Source organism: Urocitellus parryii, chromosome 15 (assembly GCF_045843805.1).
Source record: "Urocitellus parryii isolate mUroPar1 chromosome 15, mUroPar1.hap1, whole genome shotgun sequence".
Classification (NCBI taxonomy): Eukaryota; Metazoa; Chordata; class Mammalia; order Rodentia; family Sciuridae; genus Urocitellus; species Urocitellus parryii.
Window position 1 is genome coordinate 15852791 of NC_135545.1, and position 26398 is coordinate 15879188.

Genomic DNA, 26398 nt, shown 5'->3' on the forward strand with positions numbered 1-26398 from the left:
GTAAAAGTTCATAATCCACTTGAATCAAACCGTGTAATATGATGTATTAAGAACTATGTAATGTTATGAACGACCAATAAAAAAAAAAAAAGTTCAAAAAAAAAAAAAAAGAGAACAAAAAAGGGGAGCTCAGACACACACACACACACACACACACACACACACACACACTGTATTGGGTTCTACTGTATCAAGTCAATTGTAACACATTTTTAGAGAAAAATGTAATCCTTCTATATTTTTACACATTTTGAAATTGAAATGAATATTTCTGTGCAGGCATTGAACCCAGGGCCTTGGGCATGATAAGCAAGCACTCTTAACACTGACCTACATCCTCAGCCCTTTCTTATTTTGAGACAGGATCTCACTAACTTGCCGAGGGTGGCCTTGAACTTGCAATCCTCCTGCCTCAGCCCCTCAAGTAGCTGGATTTACAGGTATGTGCAACCACATCCACTTCCTTATTAATTTTTTTCTGTAGTTGTGTCACCTTTAACATCATTAATGCTCTATGAGTATTATCTTTCGTTTCTTTTCTTGGATTAGACCTGCAAAAATCTAGTCATTAATACTGTATCAAGTCCTCTATTTTCTTAATTTCTACTTTTTACTGTACTTGGTTTCCCTTTACTTGTGCTGGTTTTATTCCAGTGTTTCTGTTTCTTTACATAGATGGATGCTTTATTCATTCCTTCATGACACTTATCCATGTGACTGACCCTGTGTTGTTCACTTTGCATAAGTGAAGATGATGAAGATGGGCCCACAAATGAAACTTTACTACATCAAACGGCATTATTTGCTCAATGAATAAAACTTTGGTGATATGTGAAATGCTAGATGTGCAAGCATCTCATCATTAACTTCTAAATAGTTCATAATCCCAATTTTGATTTTAAATATTTTATTACTGAAATGTTAAATACATACAAAAGTGTAAATATTAAAACAATAAGTCACCATAAACAAATCTTTGCACTTCAATGATTACCAACATTTTGCCATTCTTTCTTTTGCTGGAATATTTCAATGTAAATCTATGTATCTTATAATATCAGAAATATGTAAATATGTCTAACACATAGGATATTTTATTAGTAACCACATGACATTATCCCTAACAAAGTTAATATATCTAACATTCAGTCCATGTCCATGATTCCTTCACTGTCTTCAAAAACTCTTTTTAATATTTTGGTCAAACCAGATTCAAGCAATTCCCACGCATTGAATTTAGTGATGTGACTCTTAATCCTACTCTATTATTAAGGGTTGCTCCTCTTTGTTTTTCATGCCTCTCATTAGTGGACAAAATCAGGGCATTTATTCTGTAGAATTTTACACATTCTGAATCTCATTGGTGGCTTCCTTGTGGTGACTCTGACTTTATTCATTCATTCCCCAAATCTTGGTTTAAAGAACTTGATTCAAAAGTATGATTCCTTCAGTTCACTGTTTTGGCAAGAAGGCCTCACAGGTAGTGGTATGTACTACCTATTGGATTTCACCAGGAGGTGGACATTGTGTGACAGTCCCATTTTGACTAAGGCTAAAATTGGTCAAAGGATTCAGAAGTGGTCAGTATGATAAATCCACTATAAAGTCTTTCAACTAAAAGTCTTTTTATCCATGAAACACTGTTTTCAGGTCCATTATTCCATTAAAGTCTAGGAAATGATGGTTTTTTCTAATCCTATCATTCTTTTTGAATTTATTGATTAGACTTTTTAAGTTAAAACAATACCCACTTGAATTTGATGAATTTTTGGTGATGCTGAAATTTGGTTCACAATTTAATGATTTTAAGAATGATGATCGTGTCATAGCATCTTGCACAGCTGACAAACCGTATAATCACAACCAAGTCATAAACTATCAAACTACTATTTGTGGGGCTATCTCAAAACGCCCTTTTTGTGTTGCTGAGGCTGGCCTCAAACTTATGATCCTCCTGCCTCAGCCTCCCAAGTTGTTGAGATTACAGGCATGCACCACTATACCTGGCAAAATACCCAATTTGAAAAACTAATTGAAGATGGGACAATTTAAGCATCAAAAAGCAAACTGACTATAATGGTATTTTCTTTTATATATAAATGTTTTACACACACACACATACACATACATTTAATTTCCCAACTGGTTAGTTTCTTCTATGCCATCTTTTTTGAGAGTTTGTGATATATCTTGAATTCTGGTCAGACAACAAGGATTCTAAGCCATTTCCTTTTTTAAAGGATCAGAAAAGATTGTGATAAATTCATACAGTTCTTTTCGGCATGAAATTTCTGATGCAGATCAAGTGATGAAGAACTTCTGATATTCACTATAATCTCCTAGATTTTACTAGAATAAATTATTTTCATTTTATTAAGTGCAGAGATGTAACAGGAGGCATTTCTATACTTATTACTCCTATAGAATCTTCCATAAGAATTCACTAATACTAATGATGTTAATATCAATTATAGACAGTATTTACAGAATACATGCTATGTGACTGGCTACTCTTCTAAGTATTAACTACTTAATCCTTACAATGATATATTACACAGTGTGACTGGCTGACTCTTAATTGGCTCCCAATGGTCCCTGTCTCCTGGTATTCACTCTCAAGTAATCCCCTTTTCTTGAGTGTGGGCTGGTCTAGTATTTACTTCTATCAGTAAAAGGTAGCAAAGGCGATAAGATGTAACTGCCACAATTAGATAACACAAGATGCATCATGTCTATATTGCTAACACATTTCCCTCTTGCTAGTACTTGCCTTCTTGGCTTGCACACTTTGATGAAGTAGTCATGTGAAGAGGCCGCTGTAGCAAGGAACTGCAGTCAGCTTCAGCCAGTAGTCAACTAGAAACTGAGGCTCTCCATCAAGAGCCCTCAAGAAAATGAATTCAAGCATTGTTAGCTTGGATATGGATCCTTAGTCTTGGCTGAAACTTTGTAACCTTGTAACTATAAGGACTCAACTAAGTCATGCCTGGATTCCTGATCCATAGAAACTGTGAAATAACCTATGTATATTATTTTAAGCTACTATGTTTTCTAGTAATTTATCACACAGCAATAAATAAGTACTACTATCATAATTTTAAAAATGAGCACAAAGGTTTAGTATCTTGTTCAATATCACAATGGTAGTAAAGTGGCAAAATGGAGATGACAGATAAAGCTAAATATTTTCCTATATTCATTAAATTATTCTCTCAAAGGAATTTGCTGAAGATAAACAATGTTGGAAGGGTGATGGAAGGCTCAAAGCAACACATTCCTTCCCTAATAGAAAATTTCTTACATTTAGTTGTAAGTGTATTTTCTCAAAAATGGATTTACTGGTGTTTTGTAACAAAATGCACCTTTGAAAGCTTTCTTGTATTAAATTCCATTATGAATCTTCTGATGTTGAGTAAGGTGTGAATGTTGTCTGAAGGCCTTCTTACATTCCTTACATTTGTAGGGCTTCTCCCCAGTGTGAATTCTCTGGTGTTGAGTAAGAAATGAATAAAGTCTGAAAGCCTTACCACAATCCTTACATTCATAAGGTTTCTCTCCAGTGTGAATACTCTGATGCTGAGTGAGTTGTGAGAGCAGTCTAAAAGGCTTTCTGCATTCCTTACATTCATAGGGCTTCTCACCAGTATGAATACTCTGATGTTGGGTGAGTTGGGACAGCAGTCTGAAAGCCTTCCCACATTCCTCACATTCATAGGGTCTCTCACCAATATGAATGCTCTGATGTGAAATAAGTTGGGAGTAACTACTAAAGGTCTTCCAACATTCCATACATTCATAGGGTTTCTCACGAGTATGAATTCTCTGATGGCGAACAAGTTGCTGCCTTAATCTGAAAGTCTTTCCACATTCCTTACATTCATAGGGTTTCTCACCAGTATGAATACTCTGATGAACAGTAAGTTGTTGGCATATTCTAAAGGCCTTCCCACAGTCCTTACATGCATAGGGTTTTTCACCAAAATGAATTTTCTGATGTACTCTAAGGTCTGGGCCACATACAAAGGCTTTCCCACATTCCTTGCATTCATAAAGCTTCTCGGCAGTGTGAAGTCTCTGATGTCTAGTGAGGTGTGTACACTGTCTGAAGGTCTTCCCACACTCCTTACATTCATAGGGTTTCTCACCAGTGTGAATTCTCTGATGCCGGGCCAGTTGCTGATGTACTCTGAAGGCCTTTCCACATTCCTTACATTCGTAAGGTTTTTCACCAGTATGAAGTCTCTGATGTTGAGTGAGTTCTTGGAGCACAGTAAAGGCCTTCCCACATTCCTTACACTCATAGGGTTTCTCACCAGTATGAAGTTTGTGATGTCGAATAAGGTGTGCACGTTGTCTAAAGGCCTGTCCACATTCTTTACATTTATAAGGTTTCTCACCAGTATGAATTCGTAGGTGTTGACTAAGTGTTGAGCGACGAATAAAGGTCTTCCTACACTCCTTACATTCATATAATTTTTCTCCATTATGAATTCTTTGATACTCAGCAAGAAAATTATTCTTTTTGTACGTGGTCGTTTTTTCAGAGGTAATTTTCACCTGCCCAAAATAACCCTCCTGTGGTTCTTTTTGTCCCTCAATCTTGCTTTTACATTCCCAATCATTTCTAAAAATGGAGTCCTGAAGGGTATAGCTTTTAATTCTTTCCATTATCTCCCACTGTAACGAATATATTTCATAAATGTCCTTTTCTGGAGATGAAGTATTGGTCCTGTATCTGGACTCCAAATCTGAAAGAAAACATAAAGCAAATGTATGTTCATCTTCAACAAAACTGTGCACTAAAAGTAACTGAGTTTATAAGGAAATGGATTGGAGCAGACCACTCAGCTCTATACAATTTTATTAGGAGAATACTAACAAATAGTTCATATCTCAAGGGATAATCCAAAAGACAGATCACTATGGTTGAAGCCCACTTTACGAACACTGGAATGCATAAAAGCAAAACAGAAACACTGGATGTCAAAGTGCTGAGGCACTGCATGTGTGAAAATAAAGCTCTGAGTTGGGCACTGTGGTATGTGCCTATAGTCCCAGCTCCATTAAGGCCAACCTGGGCAGTACAGGGAGGGAATGGAAGGAAAGAAGGAAGGAAGGAAGGAAGGAAGGAAGGAAGGAAGGAAGGAAGGAAGGAAGGAAGGAAGGAAGGAAGGGAGGGAGGGAGGGAACAAGCGAGGGAGGGAGGGAGGGAGGGAGGGAGGGAAAGAAAGAGAGGGAAAGAAGAGGAAAAGCCCCTGAGGTAGGAGTAGGGTGAAATGCAGCCTGACTTGCTGAGTGTGGTAGTGCATGCATGTAATCCCAGCAACTTGGGAGGCTGAGGCAGGGGGACTTCAAGTTCAAGGCCAACTAGTGAGGCCCTAAGCAACTTAGCAAGACTCTGTCAAGTTGAAGGCTTTTGCCTTTCACGCTGAATCTTCTAAATCTCTACATGTGTATCCCCATTTAAGTAGGAGAATTACCTGTGAATTATCTTCTGCATGATACTGCTATTATTCCTGATCACTACTAAGTGAATTTATATCATAGAACAGGTTGAATTCTTGTACATTTTGACAAAAGACAAAGGACACAAGAGAACAGAGCCCAGGAGTGCAGGAGGTGTGGCTAGTGATTAGGGAAACAAGTCAAATCAGTGGAGCCCTGATTTAAGTGTGGCTAAGAATCATCTAGAGACTTATTTAAGCTATAAAGAGGTTTTGTTTATTTGTAAGTTTTTGGGTACCAGGGGTTGAACTCAGGGGTACTGGACCACTGAGTCACATCCCCTGCCCGTTTTGTATTTTATTTAGAGACAGGTTCTCACTGAGTCACTAAGTGCAACTGAGTCTTTTGCCAGCATCTTGATACAGTGGCAGACTAACGTGTTAGCTTGCAAGCAGGGTAAAGTGGCACACCTTTCAGTTCTTCTTCTTTTTTTAAATGTGTAGTTATTGATGGACATTTATTTATTTATTTATTTATTTATTTGTGGTGCTGAGAATCGAACCCAGTGCCTCACACATGCTAGGCAAGCGTGCTACCCCTGAGCTATAACCCCAGCCATTTAAATTTCAGTTCTTGATATTAGCAAATAACTACCAAAACAGATTTGATATTCTGAAAATCACAGAGGACTTACAATCTCAATAAAGGGTAATTTTCTAAGAAAGCATTGAGAAAGTCATGAGAAAGGGCCTATTCCGAAAAATAATAAAATCCAAATTATTTCTAAGTGAGTATAAAAATGAAGTCAAATCCTAATAAAGGAAAGCTATATGCCAAAATCACTTTTGTGAACCCCCCTCAAAAAAAAAAAAAAAAAAAACAAATCTCATCTCTAGGATTGCAGATTCAAAGCCAGTCTCAGCAACTTAGGGAGGCTATAAGCAACCTAGTGAGACTATGTCTCACAATAAAAATAAAAGGGCTGGGGATATGGCTCAGTGGTTAAGTACCCTTGGGTTCAATCCCTGGTACAAAAAAATAAAAATTCCTATAGCACACTGAAAGTAAGTTTATCATAATTAAGTTGGCTTATTCTAGAATGCAGGGGTAGTTCAATTCTAGGAAATGTACTATAATTATTTTGTCATTAATTACTTTTAAAACAAAAATCATTATGATTATTTCTATAAGATATATGACATTAATTCAGTAGTGATTCTTCATATTTAAAAGTACTAGCTAGGTGCAGTGGCACAGCCTGGAATCCTAGTGGCTCTGGAGGCTGAGGCAAGGGGATCACAGGTTTAAAGCCAGTCTCACAACTTAGTGAGGCTATGAACAACCTAGTGAGATCTTGTCTCAAAAAATAAAAAGGGCTGGGATGTGGCTCATTGGTAAAGTGCCCCTGGGTTCAATTCCCAGGAAAAAATAAATAAAGAATACCTAATATTTTTTTAAAAAGGAATATATGGTTACTTCATTATCATGATAATAATTTATTTATTAGCTCAAAAGTTAGGCTTAACTTAGGAAACACTGGTGTTATAAAGAAATTCTAGAATCAGGCTGGGGTTGTTGCTCAGCGGCAGAGCACTTGACTAGCATGTTCGATTCTCAGTACCACATATAAATAAATAAAAAAAGGTCCATTGACAACTAGAAAAAAATATTAAAAAGAAAACCTGGAATCATTCTGAAACTGTATAGTTCCACAACTATATGCTTTTGTTAACATTCCAAGAACTGGCCACCAGATAGGGTGAATTATGAATTATTTATATTCATTATCAATCAGACTTTTAAAAGTATTCAAAAAATATTATCACAAAAAATATCTAATCAAAAAAGATGTCAATTCTCATGAAATCAACTTATAAAAAAGGAATGCAGTTCTCAGGGGATATATGGAAATCTCTGTGCCTTCTGTTCAATTTTATTGCGAACCTAAAACTGCTCTAGAAAATGAAATCTATTTTTTAAAACAGATGTAAAGTACTTGCCCTAAGTCACCCACATCCTATCTCTTTATTTTTGTTCTAAAATATTTATGAATTTGAAAGAATTTTTGCTCTTTGTCCATACATACTTCTTTCCAAAAATCAACTAGCAATGATTTTCTTTAGTCACCATATTACTATTGAGACTAGACAAAGCCTGCTGGTCAAAGATATAAGTGGCCCAGCACAGTGGCATGTGCCTGTAATCCCAGCAGCTTGGGAGACTGAGGCAGGAGGATAGTGAGTGCAAAGCCAGACTCAGCAAAAGTAAGGCCCTAAGCAACCCAGTGAGACTCCGTCTGTAAATAAAATACAAAATAAGTCTGGGGATGTGGCTTAATGGTTAAGTGCCCCTGAGTTCAATTCTTGGTATCCCTCCCCCGAAAAAATGATAAAAATGCATTTTATATATGTGTGTGTGTGTGTATGGCTTGATGAAATATAATACTAATACAATAATTTGAATTAAGGAGTAACATTATATTTTGAATACAAATATGTAATTGGCTTTTAGGTATACTTAACAAGGACTGGTGAGAAATTTTTGTTGGGGTGTTGTACTCACAAAGATATAGCTACCACTGATAAACTTGGACTATTGACCCCTAAATCCAGGTCAGTCTCATTGAAATTAGATGGCTCAGTCCTTATTTATCAGGGTGTCACTAGCTGACTCCATAATAGAAGGTCTGGAGGATGTCTTACCGAGACAGCCACAGAGGTCAGGCTATAAAACCACTCCTATGCTGTAATATGTTAGGACCTGCTAGAGGAAGTGCTGCCACTGTTTTGGGTGATGAACTTTTCTGAGGAAACAGGACAAGTGGATCTCCCCCAAGAGATCCCAGAAGCATAAGAGATGGCAAGTAAACTGGATTATATTTTTATCGATGTTCTTTGAGGAGGAATAACAATTTGTTTTCTCCTAGAACTAGAAAACTCCTATTTTATCAAAATTATATACCAATATAATGATTGATTTCTTTATTTAATGACTCTCAAAAATGAAATCTTGGGCTGGGGCTGTAGCTCAGTGGTAGAGCACTTGCCTAGCATGTGTGAGGCACTTGGTTTGATCCTCAGCACTACATAAAAATGAACAAATAAAACAAAGATATTGTGTCCATCTATCACTAATAAAAATATTTTAAATGAATAAATAAATGGGCTTCTTAAGTGTACGTGTGTCAGGGGGTGGAGGTCTAATTCTAGGGTTCCTGTTTTGTTCGTTATCCTTATGGCAAAGTCTTGATTACAATGTCTTGATTATTGTAGTTTTATAATAAATTTTGGAGTATCTTAAAGTCATATCATTTAAGTTCTTTTGTTAAAATAATTTTTTAGTTGTAGAGGGACACAATACCTTTATTTTACTTATTTATTTTTATGTGGTGCTGAGGATCAAAACCCAGTGCCTCACACATGCTAGACAAGTGCACTACCACTGAGCCACAACCCCAGCCCATATAATTTAAGTTCTATATAAGTTCTTCCACCTTTCTAGATTACTTTCAAACATGCTAAGTAAGTCCTCTGTATTTCCAAATATGTTTAGAATCAGCTGGCTGCTGAGTGAGGTGGCACACACCTGTAATCTCAGCAACTCAGGAAGCTAAAATAGGGGGATTGAAAGTTCAAGCCTAGCCTGAGCAAGTTAGCCAGATCCCGTCTCAAAAACTAAAAAATAAAAAGGGATAAAGATGTAGCTCAGTGGTAGAGCACCCCTGAGTTTGATACCTAGTACCATAAAAATAGAATCAGCTTGTTAATTTCCAACCCAAAGAAGCCGGCTAGGGTTATGGTTAAAATTGTATTGAACTTTTGCAATGCTGAGTTCCATTTATTTAGGCCTTCTTTAATTTTTCTTAACACTGTCGCATAGTTTTCTATGCAGGGGTCTTGCACATTTTATCAAAGTATTTTATGGATTTTGATGCTATTATTGATTGTGTTATTTAATTTTCTAATTTGTTTTCTTGCTCCTACTATATAAAACTAACTTTGAACCCTATGATGTTACTATGATCTTCATTTAATACTCTGAATAATTTTTTTTTTCTTTTAGTCAGGTGGTTGAATCACTGTCATTATTTTTTTTCCTCTCTTTTTTTTTTTTTGGTACAGGGGATTAAACTGAACCACATCCCCAGCTGATGTTTGTATTCAATTTAGACACAGGGTCTCACTGAGTTGTTTAGCACCTCGCCATTGCTGAGGCTGGCTTTGAACTCTTGATACTCCTGTCTTAACCTCTCCAGTCACTAGGATTATAGGCGTGTGCCACGGTGCCCAGCCTAAACAGTTGTTTTTTACCATTGTTTTTCCTTTTTTTTTTTTTAATGTATAGATGGACACGATATATTTATTTTATTTATTTTTAGTGAGGCTGAGCCTCACACATGCTAGGCAAGTGCTCTCCACTGAGCCGCCCACAGTTGTTGTTTTGATTTCTTAGGATTCTTCATGTATACAATTGTGCCATCTCCAAATATAGACCTTTACTTCTTCATTTTTGTATCTTTTATTTATTTATTTATTTTTATTCTAATTTGTTATATATGACAGCAGAATGCATTATAATTCATATCACACATATAAAGCTCAATTTTTCATATCTCTGTTTGTATATAAAGTATATTCACACCATTCATGTCTTCATATATGTACTTAAGGTCATTTTTATATCTTTTAACTTTCCTTATTTTATTCCATTGGCCAGAATTAAATTTAAATTTCCAATTTAATGTTAAATAGATGTGGGAGGAGTGAGTATCTTTGCCTTATATCCAATCCTATGTAGAAATTCTTCAATCAAGTATCATGAAGTTTATAATATAGTATTTTTTTTTTTTTTACCAGATGCCTTTTATCAGGTCAAGGGAGTTCCCTTTAATTTCTAGTTTGCCGAGAGTTTTTATCAGATCTGGATGTTGAATTCTGTCATATGGTATATTTATTTATTTTTAATTTTTTTGTAGTTGTAGATGGACAGAATGCCTTTATTTTATTTCTTTATTTTTATGTGGTGCTGAGGATCAAATCCAGTGCCTCATGCATGCTAGGCAAGTGCTCTGCTGTTGAGCTACAGCCCCAGCCCCACATGATATATTTATATCTATAGAGATGAACATATAATCTCTCTCGTTTTCCTTTTAAAATGGTGAAATTACACAGAAAATTTCTGAATGTTAAAAACCAAGCTTGCATTAATTAAGTATGGATAAGGTCCACTTGATCAACATTTTTTTTAAAATTTTTTAGTTGTTGGACACAACACCTTTATTTCACTTGTTTATTTTTGTATGGGGTGCCGAGGATCGAACCTAGGGTCTCACACGTGTGAGGCGAGCACTCTACCGCTAAGCCACAACCCCAGTCCTGATCAACATTTTTACATATTGCTGGATTTGATTTGCTAAAGTTTTGTTAAGAATTTTACACGTATGTACTTGAGAATATGAATGTACAATTTTTTTTAATAATTTCTTTGTCAAGTTATGTTGGCCTAATAAAGTGAGTTGAGAAGTGTTTCTTTTCTGAGGATATTTATATAACAACGCTGTTATTTCTTCCTTAAATATTAATAGAATATACCAGTAAAGCAATCTGGGTCTGGCATTCTCTTTGTGGAAAGAATTCTGACAACAAATTCAATTACTTTAAATAAACATAAGGTTATTAGTTTTCTTTTTTATGATGTCAGTTCTGGTAAGCTGTATTTTTCAAGGAATCTTCCATTTCATTCAAGCTATCAAACTTACTGGCATAAAGTTATTCATGGAATTATCTTCTTATTCTTTTTTTTTTTTGGTACGAGGGATTGAACCCAAGAGCGCTTAACCACTGAACCACATTCCCAGCCCTTTTTTATTTAAAAAAAAAAAAATTGACTTTAGTTATAGATGGACACAATTACTTTATTTTATTTATTTATTTCTATGTGGTGCTTCGGATTGAACCCAGTGCCTCACACCTGCTAGGCAAGCGCTCTATCACTGAGCCACAACCCCAGGCCTCCCAGCCCTTTTTATATTTTATTTAGAGACAGGATCTCACTAAGTTGCTTATGGCCTCATTAAGTTGTTGAGGTTGGCTTTGAACTCACAATCCTCCTGCCTCAGTCTCCTGAGCTGCTGGGATTACAGGCATGTGCCACCACACCCAGCTCTTGGCTCTTCTTATTCTTTTAATAGCTATAAGATGTGAGTGAAAAACCCCTTTTTCATTCCTGATATTAGTAATTTATGTTCTCCAGGTGTTTATCTTTGTTGATCTTCTCAAGAAATCAACTTTGGCTTTATTAAATTTCTATACTTTTTCATTTTGTTGATTTCTGCCCTTATATATATTATTCTTTTGGTTCTTTTCAGTTTTTTCCTTACTGAGAACAGCTCTTCTCTTTGAAGTGAGAGGAAATAAGGGAGATTAGGAATAGTGTAATCAAGGTCAATACAAAGTTGCTTTATAAAGATCTTAATTTGCTTCAGGTCTCAAGCTTTTCCCTCACAGGCTGTGGGCTTTTGAAGATATGCCCAACAAATTCTCAAGAGTGTGCCACCAAGTCGGGTGTGGTGGCGCACGCCTGTAATCCCAGAGGCTTGAGAGGCTGAAGGAGGAGGATGTGAGTTCAAAGCCAGCCTCAGCAAAAGTGAGGCACTTAGCAACTCAGTGAGACCCTGTCTCTAAATAAAATACAAAAAAGGGCTGGGGATGTGGTTCAGTGGTTAAGCGCCCCTGGGGTTGGGGGAGAGTGTGTTACCAGCCTAGCCAGCTTAGCTATCACCTGCAGTAACGATTTCTCCATATCTGCTCAGTTCTTACTCACCAGGGCAAGATCTTTTTATTCTTTCCTTCACAACCATTCCTTCTTCATCCAATAAGGTAATCATATCTGGTTTAGAAACAGAAGGTCCTGCTTAAAAGAAAAATGTCAAGTGAAATTATAAACCTAAAAGTTCTTACATTCAGATTTGGTTATATAACTTTACCGTTAACTATAAATAAAAATGGTACTCAATAATGCCTAAATGCAAACAGATGCAAGGAACATTTCTCTTTTCCTGTCTTTCTTTCTCAACTCCTTTGAGTTTTAGGGAAACTTAGAAGCTTTGAGTTTTAGGGAATCTCAGAAGCCCTACATCTGAATATCCTCCATGCAGAAAGATTAGAAAGGAACATGAAGCAACTATGTCAACTCTGAGCTCACATACAATGTGAAATCTGGTTTCTTGGGCAATATTCTGCCATATTCAAATTCAGCTCCTGGAATACTAAGGAAACCAAGAAATAGAGTCTGAAGAAAGTGTGAAAAACACAGCAGGCTGAGAATGATTTCATGTTAAATGAAGGGGCTCATTTCCAATTTAACAAATCCTAAACCATTCTTTTTAAAAACAGACAGTAAAAAATATAGCTAGATTTTCAAAATATGTCCTGAAATAGAGAGTAAAAAAAGTTAATTTCCTTTGGGATACTCTTACCTAGTGAGAGGAAGTTGTTGTAGTTCTCCCACATTACGTCCCTATATAAGTCCCTCTGAGCAGAGTCCAGGAATTCCCATTCTTCCTGTGAAAAGTCTATGGCCACATCCCTGAATGTCACTGAACCCTGAAATATAAACTCATGGATTACTTGTGGAAATAGATTAAGTAATCTTTAAATGAAAAGAGAAAAGACTCATGATTACATGGTACAGTGAGAACTACATAGCATGTACATAGCACAAGGCTGAAAACTTATGATGTAAGTAGGGGACAGCAAGAAAATTAGCATCTCTAAAGCAGTGTCTATATGTTCTTGAATAATGCTGTGGCTACAGAAAAGATTAAATTTTTATCCAAAAATCTGGAAATGAACAAATAACCCAAAAAAATCTTTAAGTTATGCACACAAGCCTTCTGCTTCCACTATAAATTCTAAAGAAATATGAATGAGGTCTTCTACCCTCTTATCCCTTTAATAGTTATGAAAAAAAATTGACAGAATTTCTCCCAAATGTACTTTAAAACCCCTAAGAAGCCTCAAGTTCACACGAAGTCAGATTTTATTAAACCTTTTCCCATGTTCCAACCAATTCTTAAGTAAACTTTTCAAAATTTGTTACATAGTAGTCCTCATTTTGAACATATTTGGTTCTCCTTTTAAAATTCAGATGTTTGAATTCAATGTAATCTCAAAAGTCTTCTCTTTTATTATCTATAACATCTAATATTTATGAATTTGAATAACCTTCTTATTCTTTACTATCAGCTCTCACTGAGCATCTTTTTTGTTCCTGAGTTACAGAATTCTGAATCATAAAGATATGGTAAAGAGAACACTACAGACTGGTGGTTTTCAACAAGGAGTGATTTTTTTAAAAAAAATATTTATTTTTTAGTTGGACACAATACCTTTATTTATTTATTTTTAGGTGGTGCTGAGGATCGAACCCAGGGCCTTGCATGTGCTAGGTGAGCACTCTACCACTGAGCCACAACCCCAGCCCCCCCCCCAGGAGTGATTTTGTTACCCAAAAGACATCTGGTCAGGGCTGGGGTTTTGGCTCAGAGGTAGAGTGCTTACCTAGCACGCATGAGGCATGGGTTCGATTCTCAGCAACACATAAAGTAAAATAAAGACATTGTGATCACCTATAACTAAAAAATAAATACTTAAAAAAAAAAAGATAGGGCTGGGGTTGTGGCTCAGTGGTAGAGTGCTCGCCTTGAAGATGCAAGACCCTGGGTTTGATCCTCAGCACCACATAAAAAATAAATAAGTGAAATAAAGGCATTGTGTCTAACTACAACTAAAAAATAAATAAATAATACATACACACACACACACACACACACACACACATATATCTGGAGATTTTTTTTTTGTCACAACTCAGAGGAAGGGATGTGATGTTACTGACACTCAGTGGGTAAATGCCAGGAATATTGTAAGACAACCTACAATATACAGAATAATCCTTTAAAATAAAGGATTCTCTTGCCTCAAAATGTCAATAGTCCCAATGTTGAAAAATTCTGATCTAGATCAGCACATCCTATAAAAATACTCAATGACTTTGTTCCTGACATTATTCTTTCCAGAGAAAGTCATCAGAAATGATTCTTGATCTTTCTATTTGCAGCCCTGTTTCATTCACCATCCACTCACCCTAGTGGTGAGAGGTGATCTACCCTAAAAAAGCACTAGATAGACAAACAAGCAGAGGCTAGACAGATGAGACTGACAGCAATTTATTATTCATATATACTCATAGTCTGAGGGAAGATGTCACACTTCATAGAGGGCCACAGGGGTTACATTCAGAAATAAAGAGAACAGGGGCAGTGGGAGGAAGCTAGGCTTTTAAAGAGGATGAGGTGTTCTCTGGTTCCATAGGAGAATGTGACTGGCTTGTCTGAATACTTCCATGGGCAGCCAGGGGGGGGAAATCTGAGGACAACAAGGGTTATAACTTGTCCAGCTGATAGAGGAACTAGCTAGGAAGGAAGACTTTTCCGCTGGTTAAACGGGCATATCTGGTGTGAGCAGGGCATTCATGGTTAAACCTTTGAAGACTTGACAAAGATGTCAAGACAGCACATGCAGGGCTGGAGCTAGGGTGTAGCTCAGTGGTAGAGCACTTGCCTTCCATGCTCCATGCCATGGGTTCAATCCCTAGCACTACCACCAAAAAAAGAAAAAGAAAAGAAAAAAGACAGTACACGACATTTTAGGTTCTACCATGTAAGGTCTCAATTACATCCCTATCCAACCCATCCAATCTTAAAACATTTCAACACATACAGAAATTGAGATCAGTCAATGCTTAAATCCTATCTTATATACTTTAAAAATTCAGCTCAGTGGAGGAGTTTAGAGTTTTTCCCATAAAAAATCAAATAGGTACAAATTATGTCTTTCATCAAACCATAGATATTCAAGGAATATTCAAAACACTATCAGTAATCCATTCCTAAAAATCAGACATTCTAATATATTATTAACCAGTTATCTATTTTTCCATCATTTTAAATTAGAGATTAATAATACATTATATGTTAATTTCAACCTTCCAATTAGCTTCACAAGATTTTCCTCCAACACAGAATTGTAATAAATAGTGGGTCAGAGCTTATACATCATCTTTAGAAATTTTTACTAAATTAATATTTCTCATTTGCTTTGCATCTTTCTCCACAATTTTCAATTGTTTCCAACCTTTAAAAAACTAATTTTATGGGCTGAGGTTGAGGCTCAGCGGTAGAGCACTCGCCTCACATGTGCAAGACCTTGGGTTCGTTCCTCAGCACCACATAAAAATAAATAAGTGAAATAAAGGTATTGTGTCCAATTACAACTAAAAAATAAATTTTAAAAAAACCCTCATTTTATGCTAGGAAAAAACCAAGGGCTTAACATGTGCAATACACTATGAAAAAAATTTCCAACAAGGACATAATAGTAGGAATGACCCACATTCATCTGATGCTCAGGTGCCTACTTTACCACCAGCAGCATCAGATATACACATTTCCTTTAATGACACATATATTTTAAAACATCTATAGGTGATTCTGGTGGTCTAGCAATTACATGTGGAATACAACTAGACTCTTCCAGGAAGTGTTTTTGTTTTAAAAGATTAGTATTTTAAAAAATACCAATGAACTATATGACTCCATTTATAGTTCTAAATATAAGCAAAACTACTTTGCGATGTTCAAAGTCAGGACAGTGGTTATATAAGGAGTGACTGAAAGAGGGGCATCTGAGGTGCTAGTAATACTCCTTTCTTGATCTGGAACCATAAATGTACTCAATTTAAGAAAATTCATTCAGCTCAACACTTAAGATTTGTATGCTTCTCTGTTTATATGCTAAATTCCATGAAACATCCTTACTTTTTGAAAATGCCACAAACCAGGGACATAAGTTTTTCTATATAAAGCTAGATCAAAAATCACTGTATTAAGGGAAATACATTTTTTTCTGAAGTTTAAGAATTAAAATCAAAAGTCATTCCAATGGAAAATGTTAAAAAGAGGGACATTCTGCAGAGAAAGTACTATATTTTCTCAAGGCATTCCACTTTTGCTTTTGACAGAAGGTTCTGAAGATGGGTGATGGTCAACACTAGTGAAGAAGGGAAGGCATGGATGGGTTCTCTGTCCCCAGTCCTCTCAGGAATGAGAGAAATTGGAGCAGGTTCTTGGATGGAGTTCTGTTAAATCAGAAGATTCAGAAAAAGAAATGAATATGTACAGATGATCTAGAAATTGATCTAGACTGATCACTCTAGAAATAATATGGAAATTTGATGTTTCAAAAAGGAAAGAAAAACATTAACTTACATGGGCCATGGTTTTAGAACGGCAAGAATTGGTTTAGTCCTTTTCAATATTTCTGTTGGAGAACTCCAGAGTCAAAACAAACCAGAGCTAGAAGAAGAAAAAGGAGCTGTAAGACCAGACCAAATAACTTACTTTTTTTTAGTTACTTAATCCAAAATAATATTTATTAAAATAAAAATGTGAACTACCAGAAAAGAAGGAACATTAATGAATGATTCACATAAACAAAAAATTAAATGCTCATTCATTGCATATATTAATAAAATATTTCATAAAACTACCTTAAAATTTAAACTTTAATATTTATGTGGAATTAAAGGCAAGATAGTTCCAAATAACTTATTTTAATATGAACATTTTTTTCTTCCATTCCAACTTCCAACAACTTCCTATACTATACCCAGACATACCCCACAGCCACACAAAACTAGAGGAGAATATGGGGAGTTTGAAGAAACATAAGCCTTGAAAAAATCCAAATGAATGATGATGGATTTGGTATAGAAGTCCAGATACTTCTACAGGAGGATTTCTGATCTCCATTCAGCAATGTAAATCTGGTCCCAAAACTGGACTAGAACTTCCTAAAGAGAAAAGACTAAAAAAATCACACAGATTGAACCTGGCAACTGCTTCCATTTTAAAACTGCACTTCTTTTCCCTAGCAAGGACAACTCATCACTCCAGTTTCCCAATCAGGACATCCTGTTTAAGTATCCAGACTGGGGAGGTGAAGAATCATTATTCCTACAATTAGTCAACATCATTTTTTCATTGAGAATCTATGTGATGGGTACTTCATAAATATTTGTAAATTAATCCTCAGTATCATGACATAATGTAGTTTTTGCCTTTCAGCATACTTTTGCTCAGAAGTCAAACCAATCAAGTGGAAGATGTTTGTTTTGAATGCACATTCTCTAACTAAAATGCAAGTTCTCTTTCAACTTTGGTTTTGGGTTCTGATGGACAGGTTTTCTACTTCACTCAGAGAAGTCTGAGCATGAACATTTCCCTAAAAAAAAGAAAAGAAAAAAGAAAGAAAGAAAGGAAAAAACCCCACAAAACTTCAGTTCACAAGATGGCCCAGAATATCTCTCTAGCAATCTACAGAAACATCAATTAGAACAACTATATACAAATAAAAATACTTTCACATGCGCTAGGAAACCATGAGCTAAATCACCATAATTGGTTGTAGCATAACAATAAGAAAAGACACAATGAACAGGGTAGCAAGGATAGTTTTACATAACTTGTGTTTCCTCTTCCCCAACTCCAAGTAATATGGCACAGAGAGATATTATCCCCCTGAGGGAAAGAAAAAAAAAAAAAAAGCACTGAACTTTGCCTTGGAATCCAACTACAATAAAACCAGCAATGGTTTCAGGCTTACCGGGTGGACATGATCTTCAGCCTGTACCACCATCAGCACAACATCAGTGGGCCCAGACTCTGCACACCCCTCAGCAGCAGGCAGGACTCAGTGACCTTTCACTTCAAGAAAGCCACAGTGCCATGACAGCCACAGCAGGCTCCAGACTTCTAGTGTACCCCGGCATAGTGCTAGCACCGTAGCCCGAAGCTTCAGTTGTGGGCAATGCCGCTACAAGCAGAGTAGCTTCTGGCGTAATCCAACACTGGGCCAGGCACAGAAGATCCAGGCTTCTGGCACATCCAAGCTCCATGCCCACTGTAGTGGCTGAGGCTGAGATCATAACAGACACACCAAATCTCCAGATGGGCTAACTATTGAAGGGCTATCTCTCCAGACTAGAATAAGTACCTACTTCTTCAAATGCAGACACTGACAGAAGGAAATAAGAATCAAGAACAACCAAGGAAACAGGACATTACCAATGTGTCAAAATAAAGAACCAATGACTGACCCTAAAGAAATGGACATAGATGTTATGCCTAACAAAGAATTCAAATTAACTGTTTTAAGGAAGCACACCAAACTTCAAGAAAATGAAAAGAGACAAATCGACCAATGAAACAATAATGAAACAAAAGAACAATAAGTGACCAAAAGGAGAAATTTAATATAGAGTTTGAAATGATTAAAAAGAAGAAATCCTGGAACTGAAAAATAAAATGGAGGAAATAAAATATAGAACAAAGGAGCACCAACCTGAGAACTAATCAAGAAGCAGAAAGAATCTGTGAACTCAAAGACAGGTTATTTGAAAATGTATAACTACAGGATAAAGAAGAAAAATGAAAAGGAACAAAGAAAGCTTTACAGAGTTTATAGGACAACAGCAGAAGAGCAAATGTTTTAGTCAAAGAAATTAAAGGAGGAGAGAACTAAGTAGAAAACTTACTTCAAAAAGTAATAGGGATGGGGGCATAGCTCAGCGGTAGAGTATGGTCAGAATGTGTAAGGCCCTCGGTTCAATGCCCAGTACCCCAAAACAAAAAGAAAAAAAATGAAAGAAAGAAGGGGAAAGGAAATAGTAGCAGAAAAACTTTCCAAACCTGAAGAAACTGTAAATACCTTAGGATAGGAAGGTCAAAATTAACCAACCAGATTCAACCCAGACAAGACTACCATAAACACTATAATCAAACTATCAAAAATGAAAGACAAAGAGAGGAGACTGAAAGCAGCAGGAAAAAAGAAGCAAATAATATATAAGGGAGTTCCAATATGGCTAGTAGCAGACTTCTCAGCAAAACCTTACATGCCAGGAGAGAATTTGATGATATATTCAAAGTGCTAAAGGAAAAAACCCTATAAACCAGTAACACTATGCTCACCATAGGTATCCCTCAGAATTGAGAGCAAGATAAAGTCTTTCCCAGACAAACAAGCTCAGGGAAAGCCAGGCGCAGTGACACATGCCTGTAGTCCCAGCAGCTCAGGAGGCTGTGCCTAGGCAGGAGGATGGTGAGTCAAAGCCAGCCTCAGCAACTTAGTGAGGCCCTAAGCAACTTAATGAGACCTTGTCTCTAAATAAAATACAAAAATGGCTGGGGATGGGGTTCAGTGGTTAAGCACTCCTGGGTTCAATCCCCAGTACCAAACAAAAAAGCTGGAGGAATTTATCACATCTGAAACTATAAAATTCACTGGTTAAAAAGGTCAAACTCAGAATACTCCAAAACTGTAATGGTGGTATGTAAATCATATCTTTAGCATGAAGGTTAAAAGAAAGATATTAAAATAATAAGAGCTACAATAATTTTCAGGGATATGCAGTAAAAACATTAAATTATAACATCAAAAATTCAAAATGGGAGGATCAGAGTAAAAGTGAAGATTTGGGGGATTGTTTTGTGATTAAAGGTAAGTTGTTATCAGCTTAAAATAACCTGCTGTAGGATTTTTTTTTAAAATAAGCTTCATGGTAACCACAAAAGAAGAACTTAGAGTAGATATTCAAAATATAAAAAACAAGGAATTAAAATATACCACTAGAGGAAAATGACTTAATCACAAAGGAAGCTAGCAAAAGAGAGAAATCAAAAGACACACAATGGATGAAGTTATTAAAAAAACAAAATGCTACTATATACTGCCTAAAGAGATTTACTTAACTTGCAAGAACCCTTATAAACTGAAAATAAAGGCATGGAAAAAGATATTTCATACAAATGAAATAAAATAAAACAAAATAAAAATGGCAAAAAGACAGAGAATGTCAGCATACAGTGATAAAATAGTTAATTTAGCAAGAGGATGTAACAATTATAAACATATATGCAACCAACATCAGAGTACCTAAATATATAAAGCAAATATTGACAGATCTGAAGGGAGTGGAGGACTACAGTAGTGGAGGACTTCAAAATCCTGCTCTCAGAAATGGACAGGAAGAAAATCAATAAGGAAACATCTGCTTTAACCTATGCTCTAGACCAAATGGGCCTAATAGACACACGTTTGATCCTCAACACCACATTAAATAAACAAATAAAATAAAGGCATGCTGTCCATCTACAACTATAAAAAAAAATTTTAAAAGAGATAACCTACAGAATGGGAGAAAATATTTGCAAACTGTACATCCAATAAGGTGTTAATATCCAATATACTGGGATCTCAAACGACTCAATAGCAAGAAAACATACAATTAAATTTTAAAATGAGCAAAGACATGAACAGACATTTCTCAAAAGAAAATATATAAATGACCAAACAAGGGCTGGGGTTTTAGCTCAGTAGTAAAGCCCTCACCTAGCACGTGGGAGGCACTAGGCTTGATCCTCAGCACCACATAAAATAAATGGATAAATGAAGGTATTGGTCCAACTACAGCTCGGGAGCCTGAGCAGGAGGATCACGAGTTCAAAGTCAGCCTCAGCAAAAGTGAGGCACTAAGCAACTCAGTGAGATCCTGACTCTAAATAAAATCCAAAATAGGGAGCCATAGCTCAATGATCGATGGCCCTTGAGTTCAATCCCTGGTACCCAAAAAAAAAAAAAAAAAAAAAAGAAATATATATATAAAGATTCTCACCTCACAAAAATATAATAGATAAGAAGTACTGGAGAGGATGTAGAGAAAAAGAACCCTCACACTGGTGGCAAAATAAACTGGAACATTCATTATGGAAAGCAGTATGGAGACACCACTAAAAATTAAAAATAGAACCAAAAGTCATCATACTAAGAGGATATAGTGAAAAGACACTGGCATTTTGAAGCAGTAGCCATACTCCTATGTTTATTATAGCATTCTTTACAAAAGCCACTATATGGAATCAACCTATGTGTCCATCAACAGATGAATGGATTTTTAAATGTGATATATATACACAATGGAATAACATTCAGCCGTAAAGAGGATATCTTGCTAGGTATGGTAACAACTGTAATTACATCTGTAATTCCAGCTACTTGGGAGGCTGAAGCAGGAAGACTGAAATTTTGAGGCCAACGTCAGCAAATCAGTGAGACCCTGTCTCAAAATAAAAAATAAAAGGGGCCTGCGGTTGTGGCTCAGTGGTAGAGTACTTGCCTAGCATGTGTGAGGCACTGGGTTCGATCCTCAGCACCGCATTTAAATAAATAAAGATCTATCGACAATAAAAACATTAAAAAATAAAAATAAAAGGGTTGGGGATGGTTGGGGGTGGTGGCTTATTCCTGTAATCCCAGTGGCTCAGAAGGCTGAGGCAGGATTGAGAGTTCAAAGCCAGCCTCAGCAAAAGCAAGGCACTAAGCAAGTCAGTGTTTCTAAATAAAATACAAAATAGGGCTGAGGATGTGGCTCAGTGGCCAAGTGCCCCTGAGTTCAATCCCTGGTACTGCCACCGCCCCTCCATTCAGTGGTAGAGTACCCCTGGGTTCAATGCTCAGTACTACAAAAAGAAAAAAAAATCCTGTCATTTGTTATTATATGGATGAAGGTAGAGGGCATTGCTGGGGCGGGTGGTCAAAGGATACAAATTCTAAGACAGGAGGAGTAAATTCAAGAGCTCTATAGTACAACATAACATAAGGCTGCCTCCTTTCTCATTTTTCTGACAAATGGGCTTATTTTGCTTCTGAACCAGTCCTTTATAGGCTAAGATGCCTATGAAGTCCTACGACATCTGCTGAAGCTTCTTGTCCTTTTTTTTTTTAATTCTTTTTAATTATTTTATTTATTTATTTTATTGTGGTGCTAAGGATTGAACCCAGTGCCTCACACATGCTAGGCAAGTGTTCTGCCAATGAACTATAGCCCCAGCCCATCCTGCACATTTTTAACATAGGCAAAATAAAAATTGTAAGCTGGCCTCCGTCCCAATCAATCAGGAGGCTGAGGTGGGAGGATCACTTGAATCCAAGACTTGGAGACCAGCCTGGGCAACATAGCCAGACCCTTTCTCTAAAAGTACATAAATAAAAACTGTAAGACATATATTTTTCAGTAAAAAATACATTTACCACCATGGCAATGTCATAGCTTCAGTATTATCTGAACATACCTTGATCGTAACTTTTTTTATCATCAAAACTGGTATTTTTCCCCATATGGTGATGGATTACTAAAGCAGGAAGTATTTTTTTTTAAGTATACATAATGATGAGATTTGGTATACTGGTATACTATTACTAACATGCTTTGCTGTCAGACCCCCCCCAGGATAAAAACCTCAGCTCTAATAGTTATTAATCATGTTATCTGTTACTTTTCAATATTTTCGTGTCCCTCTAAATAAAATGGTGATAATTATAGGGGGGTTTTTTGTTTGTTTGTTTTTGTAGCTGGGATTGAACTCCTCGGGTACTTAACCACTGAGCCACAACCCTGGCACCCCCACACACACCTGAGCCACATCCCCAGCCCTATTTTGTATTATATTGTCTGGATGAGTTGCTATGCCTTTCTAAATTGCTGAGGCTGGATTTGAATTCACAATTCTCTTGCCTCAGCCTCCTAGGACACTGTGATTACAAGGCTTGCCACATTATGCCTGGAATAGTTTCTATCTTTGACCTTATGTGGACTAAGTAACACATATCAAATCAAATAAAGCACTTAAAGTTGTTTCATTAAAAAGTATTTAATGAAAGTCAGCTATATGTTTTAAGATAAAGAATCCACATATCCTTTTCTCTATAATAATTAAAGAAACTCTTTTTGGCTCTTTTCTCTCTCAATAAAAAATAGGCTTCCTAGCCTTGCTCTTTTTTATTATGCTAATTAATAAACTACAAAGCATCACCTTTATAGGCAATTCTAGATTATCAACAATTTACAAAAGGAGGAAATGTGGATATATAAAAGCAAATGTAGCAAAATACTTGTAAGTTTTGGACCTAGACCATGAAGAAAAATACAGAATTACAACAGAAGAGTAACAGTTAAATTAACTGTATCAAGCACTGTCTAAGAGGTTTTAATAGTTGTGTTGTTTTGTGATGCTGGGGATAGCACTCGGCCTCACGCATGGAAAGCAACTGCTCTACCCCAGACCTCATTAAAGGATTCTAAAGAGGATCTAAGGGCAGTGGGGATCTAGAATGGCTGCTGTTTCTAAAATGAAATTAGAACAGAGATTACTTGGGAGATTGAGTGCTAGCCTGAGTGTTAATATGAGGTGGCTGGAATTGGTATTTACAGTTACAAAATAAAAATACCAAAGCAACCCCTGGCCCAAGTCAGAGCTGCTTCTCACACAGCCCGAATTTTCCCATTCTTCCTTGAATGTAATCTTCCTAAATAAACCTCTGTCTATTCCCCACGCCGCACAGGAAAAAAATAAAAATAAAGCAACTTGGAGCATGATTCATAAGAAAGTTATAATCTTTTAAAGAGGGAGTATTTATGGTATTTAACAACTGTGGTATGACCTAGGGGGAAATAATGTTTTCTATTAATTTTGCTTTAGCTGTCTCTTCTTTCCTAGTCTGATCATGACAAGGCAGCCGCTCTCCCTGCGCCTCCGCCCCGCCCCCGTCCGTTCGGATTTTGCTCTTTCCCAGAAGATGGAAGCAAAATATCCCATGCCTGGAAAAAATTAAAATAACATTTAATGAAAGAAGAAACACAAATTAATATTGATGTTTTTATATATGAACAACAATACTTCGACCATTCCCTCCGCTTTCCTAAAGACCATCAGGATTGGGAAAGAGATGAGAATCAAAACATCGAGCCTTTCTCGGAGCCCGGCCTCGGAGCCCTGACTCAGGACCCAACTCCGCAGCCACTGCTACTCCCACCATCTTCCACACACATAAGCCGCTGGAAATGAAGATCAGCCTAGACTGAGAAAGGCCACAGTACACCAAAGCTAAACTGCAATCTGTCTGAGTTCACGGACTTCCTAGGGAGGGAACGCCGTCAACGCGGCGCTCCGGGGCTGTACAGCAGTTCTCAGGATTGCGTCTTTTTGTTTGGGGGCCTTCACTCTGGGGTTCAGATACCTAACTCGGAGCCATTCCGGGCCTGTGGGCCCAGAAGCTGGAGGGCAGAGGGCGCAGTAGGGCACCTGGTGCCCAGGCAGCGTCACAAAACTCCAGAGTCACGGCAACCCGACTCACACAGAAGTCCGCGCCGCCCCCGCGCCGCCCCCGCGCCCATTTCCTTAGTGCACGCGACCAACTCACCTCTCCCAGCCGACAGCAGCAGGGAAGCCGGAAGGAAACCGCGTGGGGGCTTGTGGGAAATGTAGTCCGCCGTGGGGAAAGTCCGGCTCCAGTCCTACCAGCTGCACAGAGTGCGCAAGCGTGGGGGAGGGAGGTGGGGGCGGGAGGTGGGGACCAGCGCAGCTCCTGGGGGTCGGGAAGAACTGGCTGGCCAGCTAGCCGAAGGACCAGGCGCTCTCCACGAGCGTAGGAGTTTGTATTCTTTCCCTTCCAGGGTTAGAAAAACTCAGCTACCTGCAGACACTTAACATATGTACAGTGTGTTCAGTATATATACTCCTGCGGGGCGGGGCTATATATCAGACACCCCAATAAAAATACCCGCAAAGAGCGGGGGCTGTAGCTCAGTGGCAAAGCGCTTGCCTAGCATGCGTGAGGCACTGGGTTCGATCCTCAGCACCACATAAAAATTAAAGAAAGGCATTCTGTCCATCTGCAACTACAAAAAAAAAAAAAAAAAATACTCGCAAAGCCCAGCAAAATCTACATGACTTGAAAGGTTGCTCCAGCTCCCAGAAGGGTCAGCACTCAAGCACTCTGTCGCACACTACCATTGTGAGAGTTCCTGTTCTGTTATGTTAAAATGGTTGCCGTTGCCATTTTATTATTTGTTTGTTTGGGGATGTCTGGGGTCGAGCCTCAGGGTCTTTCCACCAAGCAACACTCTCGGTGCTAGATATTTATTCTTACTGATTTTTAAAATCATAGTTCTGCTAGTTACCTAAAGAGGCTGTGTATTTTCCGTTTCGTTCTGTCAGGTTTTGCTAAAATATTTTCAAGCTCTCTTAAGCACATATATTTACAATTGTTGTCTTTCCGATGAGGAGATTTGAAAAGTGAACATTAGAGAGAATGTGTTGCGAGATCTTTCTCAGAGGAGTTATTGAGCTTGTCCTGGCCTGGGTTCCTTGGGGAAAGATACAGATGAGCCCTCCAGGGAGTACATGATGGCATCCTCCCGATCCTAGATTGTTAATACATTATTAATAGATGGAAGATTGAGTTCTTAAGAATATGGTTTTAGCAGATACTTGAAAATGTCTAGGCTGATCTTATTAAGCCTCGATTTGCAAATAATAAATGAATATGAAGTAGGAGACAAAAGAAAATTCTGAGCTCCTTAAGATTTTTTGTAAAAATTTTTTAAAATTCAAAACAAACTACTATTTACATGTTTATCATTGAGTTTATGGGAGGAAAGCAACACTCCATCAAAACAAAACAAAAACAATAAAAAGGGGCTGGGTTGTAACTCAGTGGTAGAGCACTTGCCTAGCACGTGTGAGGCATTGGGTTTGATCCTCAGCACCACATAAAGATAAGTAAATTAATTAAAGGTTAAAAAAACCTTTAATACAAAGAACTTAGTTTCTCCATATTTCCTTCCTTTTTTTAAGAAATTTTTTTAGTTGTTGGTGGACCTTTATTTATATGTGGTGCTGACAATCCAACCTAATGCCTCACACATGCTAGGCAATTGTTCTACCACTGAGCTATGACCCCAGACCCTTCCTTTTTGTTTTGACTAAGTTTTG

At 37.2% G+C, this 26398-nt stretch overlaps 1 protein-coding gene across 2 annotated transcripts; it reads right to left on the reverse strand.

The window, feature by feature from the left end:
• Nucleotides 1-1723: 1723 nt before the first annotated feature.
• Nucleotides 1724-24871, reverse strand: LOC113176880 (uncharacterized). Of its 2 annotated transcripts, XM_077793054.1 has the most exons (5): nt 24825-24871; nt 16775-16861; nt 12923-13049; nt 12268-12354; nt 1724-4748 (listed from the first exon to the last, which is right to left on the reverse strand). In XM_077793054.1, the coding sequence occupies exons 2-5, from the start codon at nt 16781-16783 to the stop codon at nt 3382-3384; spliced, it is 1590 nt and encodes a 529-aa protein (XP_077649180.1). In that variant the 5' UTR covers nt 16784-16861; nt 24825-24871; the 3' UTR covers nt 1724-3381. The 2 variants fall into 2 exon arrangements, 1 of the variants encoding a protein (XP_077649180.1); XR_003300094.2 differs by lacking the exons at nt 1724-4748; nt 12268-12354; nt 12923-13049 and adding an exon at nt 14659-16644.
• Nucleotides 24872-26398: the final 1527 nt, after the last annotated feature.